General features: G+C 49.2%; 2 protein-coding genes across 2 annotated transcripts; one reads left to right on the forward strand and one right to left on the reverse strand.

The window, feature by feature from the left end:
* Positions 1 to 331: 331 nt before the first annotated feature.
* N7508_004975 (DNA-directed RNA polymerase III core subunit RET1) lies at positions 332 to 4,085 on the reverse strand (the record flags this gene model as incomplete). The annotated part of the gene is made up of 3 exons (XM_058463041.1): positions 332 to 3,140; positions 3,194 to 3,951; positions 4,026 to 4,085. The coding sequence occupies 3 exons, from the start codon at positions 4,083 to 4,085 to the stop codon at positions 332 to 334; spliced, it is 3,627 nt and encodes a 1,208-aa protein (XP_058319519.1).
* A 4,511-nt stretch (positions 4,086 to 8,596) lies between these two features.
* On the forward strand, positions 8,597 to 13,344 carry N7508_004976 (uncharacterized protein; the record flags this gene model as incomplete). The annotated part of the gene is made up of 5 exons (XM_058463042.1): positions 8,597 to 8,872; positions 10,414 to 10,844; positions 10,904 to 11,156; positions 11,208 to 12,156; positions 12,215 to 13,344. 5 exons carry the CDS (start codon positions 8,597 to 8,599, stop codon positions 13,342 to 13,344), a joined length of 3,039 nt encoding a protein of 1,012 aa, XP_058319520.1.
* Positions 13,345 to 14,240: the final 896 nt, after the last annotated feature.

Here is a 14,240-nt window from a genome sequence, read left to right on the forward strand (position 1 = left end):
TTACTCTTTCATTTCCAGATATTAGACAATTGTTCGAAAACGAGTCGTGTTTTGTCTGTTTTCATAGAAAAATAGAATGCTTTACAATGTAGGTGACAATTGAGGATGTCCTCGGTTCATATACCTCTACAGCCGTACCTTACCTCGCCTGATGTCATTTAATGTCTTTACAATTTCGATTACATGTCATAAGTGGAAAAAGTTGAACAAGAATAACAATAAAATCGCCGCGCTATGCCATTCATTCATAAGACCGAGTAAGTATGCACACATGACCCATTTTGAATATCCCAAACACCAACCAAAGTCCACCCCCATTCACAAGCTGTCTTTAACGACCCTTCATCTCAGGGAACTCATCATCAAGCTTTAGACGAGCCGTAACATTCATACTCATCAGCTCCTGAATAAGCAGCTTAGCAGCGTAAGGAATAACCATCTTCACAACAGAGCGAGAAGACTTGCAACCAGGACACCAGTTCAAGTAACCCATAAAGCCACAGTTCTCACAGACATCCACCTCGTGACGATCAGACGAGATCATCAATCGCTCAAGGAGCAACTGGCTGGTACCGTACGCAATCAAACAATCACGCTCCATCTCACCGAGACGGAGACCACCATCACGGGAACGACCCTCGGTGGGCTGGCGAGTCAGTGTAGCACGCGGACCACGGGCACGCGAGTGCATCTTGTCTTGAACCATGTGCTTCAGTTTCTGGTAGTAGATTGGACCGGTGAAGACGTAAAAGGGGAGTGCCTCGCCGGTGATACCGGAGGTGAGGTAGTCTTTACCACCGTAGCTGAAGCCCTTGTCGATGAGGATCTGGGACATTTCTTCGACGGGGCTGCCGCCGAAACAGGTGCCGTAGCCATGTTGGCCGGAAAGGACGCCTGCTTTGCCGGCGACTAGCTCCAGCATCTTTCCGACTGTCATTCGAGAGGGGAAACCGTGGGGGTTCATGATGATGTCTGGGTTGATTCCTTGGTCGCTGAACGGCATGTCGGCTTGATCGGCGATGATACCGACAACACCCTTCTGACCGTGACGAGAGGAGAACTTGTCGCCGACTTCTGGACGACGGGTTTGGCGGGTAAGGACCTTGATGAGTTGGGTTTCACCCTCTGTAGCTGAGACCATAACCTTGTCAATGTAGGCGGGGTCTGGGAGCTTGTAGGTCATGGATGCGTTGATGTACTCGTTTCTGCCAGCGTCGGAGCCCGTGATACCTGTTGAGTTTTGGACCTTGGGTGTGACCTTGTTAACGTAGGTTTCACCGGCGTTGACCTGCTCACCGACGGCGGCTAGACCGTCGTGCTCGAGGAGGGCATGCTTGCGGATTGGAGCGCCATTCTCGTACTCTGGTGGGCGGAGGTCGTCCTTTGATCCGTTGGAGTAACTCTTCAAGTTAGTGACGTACTTGCGGAAGACCTGGCAACGTCCGAAGCCGCGGTCTACAGAGCCCTTGTTAAGAACCAGGGCATCCTCAATATCGTAACCGGAGTACGACATTACAGCAACAGTTGCGTTCTGACCAGCGGGCAATTGGTCGTACTTGGTCAGCTCAATGGTTCGTGACTTGACCATTGGCTTCTGGGGGTAGACCATGAGGTAGAGGATGGAGTCAATTCGCTGGAACTGATTCGAAGCAATCGCACCGATTGCTTGTTTACCCATGGCACATTGGTAGGTGTTACGAGGAGACTGGTTGTGGTGAGGGTAAGGGATCAAGCCAGCGACAGCTCCGAGGACAGTGAAAGGTTCGATTTCGAGATGGGTGTGGGTGTTTCCAATATCCTTCTCGTAGATCGAGATGTAAGAGTCGTTCTCCTCGTTCACGTCAAGGTATTCGACGAGGCCTTGAGCAAGGAAATCATCGAATTCCATCTTGCCATCACGCAGCTTTTCGAGGTGGTGCTTTTGGACCCGAGATTTGCCATTCTCCACGACAATAAGGGGTCTGCAAATTCTTCCATCGTCGGTTGCCACATGGACAGCGCGCTGGTGGTGGTTGATGTAAATGCTGACGAATTCCGAAACACGACCCATGCGGCGCAGTCTTCGGAATGCGTTGAGGAAGGACTTGGGGCGTCTGGTCAATGCAGTGGGAGTACCGTTGATGGAAATAGTATAAGCACCCTTGGCATAGAGCTGCTGTCCACCGACAGTGGCGATATCTTCAACACCTAGCATGAACATCAAGTTCCGTACAGGTCCTTCTTCATCGTTGGTCGTAATATGCGTCATGAGAGCCAAGTTCTTGACCAAACCACAGGCCTCTCCTTCGGGGGTATCGGCAGGACAAAGCATGCCGAATTGGGATGGCTGCAAGGCACGAGGACCAGAGACCTTTCGGGTCTTTTCGAACTGACTGGAAATACGAGTCATCATACCAAGAGCAGCAATGTAACTCAAACGACTGAGAACGTGGGTGACACCTGCACGCTCCATGCGGAAACGCTTCAAACTCCAGTTACCGGTTGAGATGGCTCGGTTCATGCCCTGGGTGATGTGGTTTCCATGCATGGTCACGACACTCCAGGCATCGAACTGTTCAGCTCGGTTGCGCTTGTTCAGGACCTTGTCAATGTTCATCTTAATATCGAAGCAGAACTTTTTGAACAAATCTTCGAAGAGCAGAGCCAACATCTGGCCAGCCAACTCCAATCGCTTGTTACCCAGGTAGTCACGGTCATCCACCAAGGCAGGGTCGTTCTTGGCCATGAGAACGCGACGAGCCATGTGGGCGACATAAATAGCCTTGGGGCGGAAATTCATGTCATGAACCTCAATGTGAGAGATGATGACAGATGCGATGGCCTCGATTGCTTCTTGCACATGGGTGCGGCGATATGCGCTTTGTTTGCGGTTGATCTTGATTCGACAGCCGATCCAGTCGAGGGCTTGCTGTTGGGTGTGGATACCGACATTGATTGCCTCCTCGAAGTTGATCGCGAAATCATCCTGGTACAGACTGTCGTCACCAGTGACCATTTGCATCATCTCCTTATCGGTGTGAATACCCATGGCCTTCAACAGAATCACGATAGGGATGTCTTCATTGAGCACGTTGTGCTTGACGTAAAGTCTGCCTTTCTTCAGGACAATGTAACTCTTGGATTTACGCTCGTTGGAAGAACTAAGAAATATTAGCAGACGCACTCGACTGAAACAGTTGGACTATGCACATACCTGGTAACCGAGGCCTGGACAATTTCCTTCTTGGGGTCGGTTTCAACGATAATTCGATTCTTACTCAACTGCTCCTGCACGAGAATGACCTTCTCTGTTCCATTGACGACGAAGTAACCACCGGGATCCAGAGGACATTCGTTAAGAACACTCATCTGTGCAGGGGTCTTGTTCGCCAGCACACACTTGGAACTGCGAAGCATGACTGGCATTCTTCCGATGGAAACACCTCGTCGGATAACCCTTTGACGACCACGAACATACTCAAAGTCGACTAGAATGGGTGCAGCGTATGTAGTATCTCGCAGTCTGCACTCTTGGGGCGTAATCGTTGACTCGAATTCCAAACCACCATCGCCTTGCTCGTCAGCTCGTCGAGGCGAACCAACGTAGATGTCGGTAAACTTGATGTAAAAGTTGTGATCGATATCGCTGCGGATAGTTGAGCTCGACTCGACGATCTTCTTCAGTTGTACCTCCACAAAATAGTTATAGGAGTCAATGTGCTGCTTCACCAATCCTTTGACTTTGAGGAATGCGGGCAACAGGTTCCATTTATCCTTTGCGGTGTCGATTGGATCAGTCAGACCCTTGTTGTAGTAAAATGGTTCTAAGAGCGCATCAAATGGATCCCTCGGCTTGAACTTGGGAGCGTTTGGATCCGACTCTGGCTCCGGCTGCCGGGGAGGCTCAGGAACTGGCTTGGAGACGGAGGGGCGCTTTCTTTTTGTTGGATCGGTCGCCGATGCATTTCCAGCCTAGTGGAGTGTCAAAGCAGTCAGTGAATTGGTCGTAAATTGGAGACTCGCGACTCGAAAAAAAGTTTTGTTACCTCTGAGGGTCGTCGCGGCTGGCTGGCCGCAGAGGGCTGCGTCCTCTTGCGCGGCGGCATTTTGAATAGACAGTGGATGTGCAGGGAGATTGATTCCAGGTAAAATCGAATCAAACCACACAAATGTCTGGACCGAAGCTCGCGAGGTGGTTTCTCGTGGAGGGGAAAGATTTGAGTAATTTGGAGATTGCTTATTAAGCTGCGGGCCGGAGCTTGCTGCAGCCTGAGGCAGAACTTTATACTTGGCGGCTCTAATTTGCACAGATCGGGACATTGCACAAAATGGGAAAGAATTCTGATAAATTTGGAGATTCGATATAACCTTATGTATGTAGTATCTCTTGAATATCAATCCAGAGTTGTTTGGACTATATTGTGTAGAAAAATAAGGCTATGAAAACTCTGGCTTTAGAGATATATTGTGCACCACAGTACTGTCCTGCTATCCAAAAAACGCTCTAATTAAGATCGTGATGGCCTGAAAACGTAAATAAAAAAATAAAAATAAAAAAACCTTATTAAAAGCATCGAAACGAATAGCTAAACCCCCACATTTCCGAGTGTTCAATGCATATTGAAGAACCGGAGTAAACCAGTCTTAACTCCGAGATCCAAGCAGTCAAAGGGATGTAGAGTAATACCAGCAAGATTATAGACCGCTGATTCAAAAACAACTTGCACTATCTTAAATTCTGTTGAGCGCGCATCATTAGGTTCTGCAAATACCTGCAAGGTTGTTGAGACCTGTTCATCGACTTGGTCCTATTAGTGGGTCTTTGTGCATGCATGTACCTAGTACGCACATGAACGTCCAGCCCCAGCTATGCATGCATCTACGCGACAGCTTCCTGACTGAGCCATTGGTGCTTGAGATGCTCAAACGGGATGCCTCATTGCCAGCTTTATGGAGCGAACCATGCCCGATATGACAGCCATTTTTGACTGTAGATATCATCTCGATGCTTGGAGGCTTGGCTTGTTAGTTTCAGAGTTGTGTGAGATGATTGTACTTTTCTCAGTCTTAATGACATTATTGAGGCAGTCTGCATAAAGATATCCGGGAAGGGATGGTGTATCATCGCCAATCTATACAAGTCTACATCGCCGAGGGTTGACGAAAATGTCTAGGCATAGTATTCACGACAATACCAATTGTAGTAGAGCAAAGCCTTAGACCAAGTGTGGGCACGTGGCTGCGAATCGCTCCTGCGCTGCGGCGCATTTTTCGGAGGGAAGTGATTTGGGACTATCAATGCGGCTGTATCTGATAAGAAGACATTATAGACTTCTGGAAATTGGACCTGAAGATAAGACGTGATTCAAACTACTATGGATGAATGGATAGATGGATAGATGAACGCAAGCCGCAATGAGGTTTTGGATAATATGGAAGTCATACGGCTGGGCTTTTGTTTAATACAGAAGCCAGAGAAAGGGAAGAGAAGGACAATGTTCAGCTCCAAGATGGGATTTCCAGGACATGGATGTCACTATCGTGGGGAACAGTTTCAAGGTGTCCTTGGCGCGTATCAGCGCTTAGATATGATTCAAATCCAGGCGAATCGGACGACACTGGCACCAATGACGTTTTCTGATAGATCGGAGGAACTAAAGATGCAGAAGTGGATTTGGGCCTGAAGGACGACCGATGTTGGGGAAGAGTGATTTTGCGGAGGCTGGGGATGGCAAGGCAGATTTGGTTGGACACGGATCGAAGAACCCTCAGATCCATTCTACCTTGGGATGGTTTGAGTTATCATAGTTTCGGATGTGGAGAGATGAATCAATACTTTCTTATTGCCAGGGTTGAAAACATCACAAAGCTTCATTTCTACTAATCTTGACACAATACTCTCTACTTTGACGTCATTTCATCTGCACGCCCAAGAAAATCACAGAAACAGCCGATCCAGCCTGACCATAGCTGAATCATGCTGTTGCGTACGTATCGCCCTAATGTATATCTACCTCGCACAACAAAGGAGCTACATTATCTGGCTCCCAGACTTACAGCGATTATCCTGTCAGTTTACACATCAAATCGCGAAGAGAGCACTAAACTACTGCAGCATGCATAAGCATCCAGAATTGACATTTTGATCTGATCTATAGAAAACCCCAGGGTCTGAAGAAGCGGTCACGTACATGTATATTTAGAAAGCGCTAGTACTAGTGTTAGCATGATCAAGGGTACTCTGCACATGTATTGATATACATCCATACAGTATACCACAGTCACACTACACCTGTGGCACTGACAGACATCTCGATCGGGCGCGGTACCAGAGACCAGCGATTGAACAGAAAGATATTTATGATGTCTGTGACAAAGGGTTAGATTTGACCGTAACCTCGAATTCGCCACCGAGGCCAGAATACTCCGCAAGGAAGGGCGGAAATATTTATCCGACTCGGGAATGTTGGTGCAAGTATAATATGGGTCTGGGCTAGTTACGAGGTACAGTAGTGCGAAATAAAAACAAAAGCAAAAAAAAAGACAACGTATCCCGATCTACACGTGGTTGGTAGGGCAGGGGTTATCATTTACAAGTACGATACACGGTATCCGAGGAGATCAGAGGCTATCATGCTAGTAAGAGGCGATGTGAAGAGACCGGGGGGGGGGTATAGTCTAGAAGGTCTATTACCCGTGCAGTTGCAGTTGCAGTTGCAGGGCCGGGGTTGGGGACCGGTTTCATAATATTTGCCATCGTACTTGTATTTTGGGGGCGATGATCATAATGGGCTCTAATAAGGGTCATTGACCAGTAAGGTATTGTGGATCGCGAGTCTATCGAGGCAGCCAGTCAATTGTTCCGGGGGCGTCAGGCATTGGGCACGAAAGAAAGGCGGTAATTAAATTTGGGGATTTGGGCGTCAAGTGGGTTCTCTCGACAATAGAATGAATCTGAATGCATAGTAGTTGGGGTTGGATGTATCACTTGAAGATACTGTTATGCTATGTATAGCCAGCACAGACCCTATCAAGTTCCTTGCTCAGATCGGAATTCTAGAAAAGAGGAGGGGTAGAAAAGTGGCTACGAGAAGATCCCCGTAATGATTGACTGGGGTTCGCATGCTCGTCATTCGGTGGATCAGGGGCTCCAAGCGATGCGATCCGCGCTGCCACTTACATGTACACCGCTTGTCTGAGGGTGAGCCCTTATCAGCCGAGGTGGGGGGAGGGGGATGAGTCAAAGTAGAATAGAATAGAATAGAATAGCTAAAGGGATAGTAGAAAAGATAGGACAGGAGAATAAGACAGTGTGTATAAGTTTCAGTGTAGACCAATAGATGATAGATGACCCATGGAACAGACAAAGAAACCCGTCACGAACCAGAGTCACGCGGGATATGAAATAGGGGCTTGGTATAAGCGTATTTTGCACTCATATCTACCATATACCATCTACGTATCTCCAATCTACTATCTACTAATCCAGGAACATAAGCGCCTAACCTCCTTAGAGGGCGATCCGCTGTCACGTCTTCGGGCACTTCTCCACTTCCTACTGCAGATGCCACGCTCTGAACAGCGCATTGAAGGTCCCCCTTGCGCGAGAGGCCTTTGCACTTTCCATTCCCAGCCCATCTTCCAATTGACCATTCGTAGCCAACTGAACACTTCGCTAGAGCTGTCCCATGTCCTATACCCCAGGCTCTTCCCAGAACAAATGCGTTCAAGTAGTACAGAGACCACACATTCACCAATCAAATACAGCCTCGAACAATATCCGAGTAACTTCTGGATGTTGATCATCTGCTGTGCTCGAATTGCGCCTATGATAGCGGTTCTACATCTTGTACCGGAGAGAGGAATTGAAAACCAAGAATAAATCCCCCCTTTTTAGATAGATTAGAAACAGCATTGCCACTAAGTCTAGTGAAAAAAATAAATAAAAAAAGAATGGTGAACAAGGAATAAAAAGAGGGAAAAAGAGGGCAAAAAAAGAAAAGGGCCCATAAGCCAAAAAAGGTATCTCCCCGCTCTGCTCTGGACTCCCAGCCCTTTTCCCCCCCTCTCCTTCCCAACTCCCTTTGTACAACAGTTTTGTCTTCTTTTAGTGTATGCTAACATTCGTTTCGTCCTTGGTAAGTCGCTCCTGGTTCATGTTCACCACAACGGTCCCCCCCCTCCTCCCCCCGACTTGCTGGCTAATCCTGATCGCGTCTGCAGTGCCGACGTGTTTGCCTCCCGAAACCTCTCTTAGATGCCCGGCACCTGTGTTCGCATAGGATTCCCATCGCCGACCTGATTTTTCTCTCGAGGCGTTGATTGTGTGAGTCGGACCCAGTTCGCGCAGATCATCTCCTCCCCTCACCCCCTCTCAAGTTCCCCTTACTTGAGACCGAACGAAGCACACCGCCAGCCCTGTTTCCCCCTCCCCTCTATAATTCGGACATTTCCCTGCCACCAGCTGCAGCTTGTCGTCACATCATCCGGGGCTGGTCGTGATAGCTGCTCCTAAGAAAAGCTCTCGAAAACCTCCCTCTCCGCCTAGTTTCGAAACTCCCCGTATGCTGACTGGACCGTTGGAGGTGTAGTTTGGACAATTCGGCCCTTGCCCACGATGGCCTTCAAACACGGGCTTAGTGAGCGCCTCGACGAGCTGCGATTCCCGTCTCCACGATCCCCGCCCTCGGAATCTGCGTTCCCCGGATATAGCTCGCTTTCGCCGGGTCATTCGAACTTTGTATCGGGCTTCTCGTCTCGTCCGGCCGGTGATGTTCGTGCCAATCTCCAGCGCCGTTTCACCACCGATTCGAGCAAGTTTTCGTCATGGAATTATCTAAATCAGGGCCCGAGCTCGGGCCCTGCGCAGGATCCTTTGGATCTGTTGTCTTCGGTGAGCTTCTATCTCTTTTAGCTATATTTCACATATCTTGAATTTGAAGATTATTGGTCTGGAGGGCTTGATTTGGGACTGGGATGCAATGAGCGGCACTTGGATCGTGAGCATCACGGAGCACAGCTTGTTTCGCAGCAAGCTTGCCATGTGCGATCTCGAGGTTGTTGACGTGAGCGACGTTTCTATGAACGACATTTGAGTTGTGAGAAGCGCAGACTGCCCACAGACTGTCTTGCTAGCAGATATGACAAGAGACAACAAGACATGGCCAACAGGCATGTTAGAACTTGCCTTTGCCACAGCTCTGCGGTGTGTGAGCTCGGGGCTTTCATGGCCAGCAATGTTTCCATGAGCAGCATCAGCTGCGAGAATGGCTGGTCATGGCAGTTTTGCCACAGGCTTGTTGATGATCTTGAGAGAAGTTTTGATGAGCGACATCTCAGCTGTGAGAACGAAGAGTTTCGCCTTGTTTGTCCAAAATCAAGCTCGAGATATTCGTCACTTTACCGCGAGTTTCCCGCTCACCACACCACACATGCTCTTCCCTTGTTCTCTTCCCACTTGCCCTCTTCCATCTTCCCTTCTACATCTCTCTTCATCACAGCCTCCACACCAAATATCTCTATTCATCTTTATCTGCATTCATACCCTCATATCCTCAATACCATATTCTTGCCTCTTTGCGCCTCAAGGGATTTGGATATATTGATCTCTGCCCCGTGGTCCAAGAGAGCCTCTGTCTACCAGAAGTTGTTCTTCGTACCCCGCAGTCGAGGTTATATCCCCTAGGTTCTCGCTCTGATCATTTTTCTATTCTTCTGCCTCACACTTCGAAGGCGTGGCGTTTGTCCCTGCTAAGGTGTGAAATGTTTGCTCTCCCTCCATCCATCACCAGCCCAATTCCCATCCCCCTTGTTAGTCATATTGTCACTTCCATCACAATTCCCATTTTGGTCTCGTTTCGTTCGAGACTGGCGAGCGGTGTTGCCTTGTGCGGGTTTGACATTTGCGGGCTTGTCTGGCTTGTCCATGATCCAACCCTGCTGTCATTTTTCGTCAGGCCGTTCAAGACTCCGTTCAAGACTCCGTTCAAGACTCCGTTCAAGACACTCCATTCATTACACTTCGTTAAGACACCTCGTCCAAGACCCATTGGAGATCAGTTGAAGCCCCGTTCAAGACCGGTTCAAGACCCCGTTGCACGGGCTTCGATCGTCACTTGCGTCGGCTTCGGCCATTACTTGTGCGGACACCGACCAACAAATCTCCGGGCTCGACGACTCACTTTCACGGTTACAAATCGTCATGTCGCGTTCGAACCCCCGAGATGCGGAACGTGAAAGACTTACGGCCAAAGAATCTGCTCATTGAGTCTTGAACGGCGGATGTCTTGAACGTTCAATAAAGCCTTCTCCCACTTCTCCCATTTGAATAACACACAAAACACAAACTACCATGCAGACGATATCCTTTTACCTTTCTCCCTGCAATTTTTCATGGTAAAATTGTCATTACAGACATTGATCTGACTTCTCCAGCAGTTTGAAAAGAAACGTCAACATCTGGAATACATGCGTGAACAGAAACGTCGATTTGAGGAAGATATGAAGATGTTGGACCTACAACATGAGAGGGAGAAGCTCGAGATGGACCAGCTTGCTCGCGACCTGGCCAAGGCTGGACTTTCTGGTCCGGTCAGCGAGCCAACTACCCCGCCAGAGTACCGCGAGAGCAACATGTCCAACGCGTTCAACCGCCCTGCTCGCTTCTCTACCTCGAGTGTCACCTCTTCGCCTGGTTTCTTTAGCGCGTTTGCTCCCTCCAACTTGACATCTCCTCAAGCACCATCCCACTCTGCGCACCAGTCGGTCGACCGCTTTGCTGGTCATTCAGTTCCTGGCTCCCGTCGCAACTCTGAGAAGGACGATTTCCTTGCTGAGCCTTCTTCGCCGTTCCGCCCTGCCCCTTCGTGAGTGGCACCATATATCTAGGCCTTACTTTATGTTTACTTAACTAACAATTGCTTAGTGCCCACCGCTACTCGCTGCCGTCGAGCAACCTGAACGGCCACGCTCGGTCCAATGTCTCGGGCTTTAACAACGGCTCTGGTATCGACTCTTTTGCCGCCGCCAAATACCTTTTCCCCAGTGACGAGGAAAAGTCACACGGCCCTCTCAAAGATGTTGATCGCTTGTCTACTCCGGATATCAAGAGTTACATCAAGATGACTGAGACAGATGATAAATTCCCTACTTTGTCCCGCCGTGGTGGTTCAAACCTCGTGAGTTTCTTTTCACAAATGAATTCAAGAACTTTCTAACTTCCATTTCAGCTGTCTGCTAACCCGGATGCACTTGATCTTGCCAACTCACGCACTCCTGGACCTGAGTCTTATGCCAATCACAACCGGCACCGTTCATCCCATCAGAGTATGCCGCAGAATATCTCGGGCTTGATGCGCATGGAGCAGCTTAGCAGCCCTACCCCCGATGACCACGGTAGTTCAACCCACGCGCCACGCCATATTGCTCGTCACTCCCTGGGAAGCAACATGTCCTTCCAGGATGAACGCCACGACGAGACCGCGACTCCTGTTCCGTCCAGTCGCCCAATGGCTCAGTCCTCATACTCAACTAACGATCTGCCCACCGTCAAGGGTAATGGAATCAGCAATGCCGTCACTCCTCCGAAAAACCACACGGATCACATGCACCACCACAATGCAAGCATGGGACGCATTCCCCAGAATGTAGTGAGCAACCGCCAGGGCAAGGATTCTCCAGAAGCAGATGACACCAAGCTCCAGAACGGCTCAGCTTCTCAGACAACCCTACAAGCCAGTGCTGCGCCTTTCGGACCCCAGCTTACATCGGCTGTTTCCAACAATGTCCCTGGCCCGGTCGCTCCAATGGCTCTGCCTTTCCAGGTCCCGGCTTACAACTATGCAATGCAACCCTACGCCCCCCAGAGCCACCCTACAGGCCACATGTCTACCCTTTCCGCCGGTTACAATGGCTATCCTGCCTACCCTGGCTCTGGTTTCCGCTTTTCTGAGAACAATGCTCGAGGTGGCATGGCTACACGTCGCCAGGAGACTGACGCGAGTCAGCTCACACGATTTGGCAATTTCCCTTTGGAGCACTACAAGGGTGAGCTGTACAGCTTGTGCAAAGACCAGCATGGCTGCCGGTACCTGCAGCGCAAATTGGAGGAACGTAACCCGGAGCACGTGCAGCTGATCTTCAGCGAGACATATATGCACGTCATTGAACTCATGACTGGTATGAATTTAGTTTTGCCCTTCTACTTTTCTGATGATGGCTAACTGTTCTCTTATAGATCCCTTCGGCAACTATCTCTGCCAGAAGTTGTTGGAATTCTCCAACGATGAACAGCGTACTACCCTGATTGACTATGCCTCTCCACAGCTGGTGAAGATTGCTCTTAACCAACATGGAACCCGTGCGCTGCAGAAGATGATTGAGTTCATCTCAACTCCTCAACAGACTCAGACTGTGATCAAAGCATTGAAGCGCGATGTTGTGGAGCTTGTGCAGGATCTCAATGGAAACCATGTCATCCAGAAATGTCTCAACCGCCTTTCTCCGGAAGATGCTGAGTTCATCTACGAGGCTGTTGGTGGCAACTGCGTGGTCGTTGGTACTCATCGTCATGGATGCTGTGTTCTTCAGCGCTGCATTGACCATGCTTCTGGTCAGCAGAAGGCTCGTCTGATTGCTCAAATTACGTCGAACTCCTTCACCCTCATTCAGGATCCGTTCGGAAACTATGTTGTGCAATATATTCTGGATTTGGCTGAGTCTCAGTTCACCAATCCTCTGTGTCAGACCTTCGGAGGAAACATTCCTCAGCTGTCCAAGCAGAAATTTAGTTCCAACGTGATTGAGAAGTGTCTTCGCACTGCTGATAACTTCATGAAACGCCAGATGATCGACGAGATTCTTCGGGGCAATGAGCTTGAGAAGATGTTGCGTGATTCCTTTGCAAACTACGTTGTGCAGACTGCCATGGACTTCTGTGATGCCGAGACTCGCAATCGCATTGTCGAGGCCGTCCGCCCCATTCTCCCGTCTATTCGCCAGACACCCCATGGCCGCCGCATCGCTGGTAAGATCATGGCTGCTGATACCACCGCTAGTCGAAGCAGCAACAGCAGCACTGCCACCAGCGGCCATGTGACTCCCAATGAGATGGATAACACCTCTCAAATCCCAAAGTCCCTACTCCAGAAGCCTTTCATGTACCAACAGAACGGTCAATCCTCCGGCATCCATTCTCCCACCTCGTCCAGCGGATACAGCTCTCAGACCTATGTCCCCCACTCTTCTCAGAGTTCGGTCTCCAACACTCCCTCTGGACACAGTGAGAGCTCTTCTGTTTACTCCGCTCCGAGCTCGCAGCCATCTGTCAATCTCGGCTCGCAGAGTCAGCTTTTCACATACATCTAATTGGTCCTGATCAGCCCAATTAATGCATGTCTTCGACCCAAGTGTACCCATAGTGAGACGATGCGACGAAATCTTTCTTTTTTTTTTCACGACTTTACGGTTACTTTTACAACGCTGTCATCAGACTGGGCCAAACTGCATATGCATTGATCATTTACCCGTGAATTCTCACTTGCGTTTTTCTGCGTCGACGTATGAAACAATGTGTCATGATCATTGCGTTTGTCCATGTTGCATATTGCATTTCATAAAGCGACCCAGCATGAAGACTTCGGAGCCTTGCCCAATTTCTTGCTCCTCTCCTTTCCCCTCTTGTACTTCACGTTCCCTTTGTTTGTTCCAGTGTTTAGCTCGGGCCTTGGTATCTTGCGATAGTTTTAGATTGTTCCCTTGAACGACCTAGCACTCTGTGGTCCTTGGATTACTTAAGGACCAGGCTAAGCACAGGTTTTCTTTCATTATTATCTTCTTCGCTTCCCCATTGTGATTTTCTACTCATCTTTACCCTGCTTTTCGCTGTACTTTTGCGCTTTTCTTTTTCTTCCAGCTGCATTGTGTTGTGCCTGTTACTTCTCATCGGTTCATCGTCGAGTAAGCTGCACCAAATATCGATGGGAATGGCCTTGGTGCCTTTCATGCATTGATAACTCGGTTGTTTGGGGTCGGTTTACTTGTTTTTCAACATCGGAGATGGCCTTGTCGATTGCCGTCTTGATGCATGTTCCTGCACACACGTTCTGCATGTATTCTAGCGCTGGGAAGCGAATCCGGTTTCCACATATTCTTTTTTCTTTAAGTAGACACGTAATTCCCTCCGTGTAAATGTAGTGCTTTCGCTGACATGCGCGATGATTTCGGCGCGAACGCGCGGTCACGTGTCAACATAGGAGCCGCCC

The sequence above is a fragment of the Penicillium antarcticum genome (genome assembly GCF_028974205.1).
Source record: "Penicillium antarcticum strain IBT 31339 chromosome Unknown utg000005l_segment0_segment0, whole genome shotgun sequence".
NCBI lineage: Eukaryota > Fungi > Ascomycota > Eurotiomycetes > Eurotiales > Aspergillaceae > Penicillium > Penicillium antarcticum.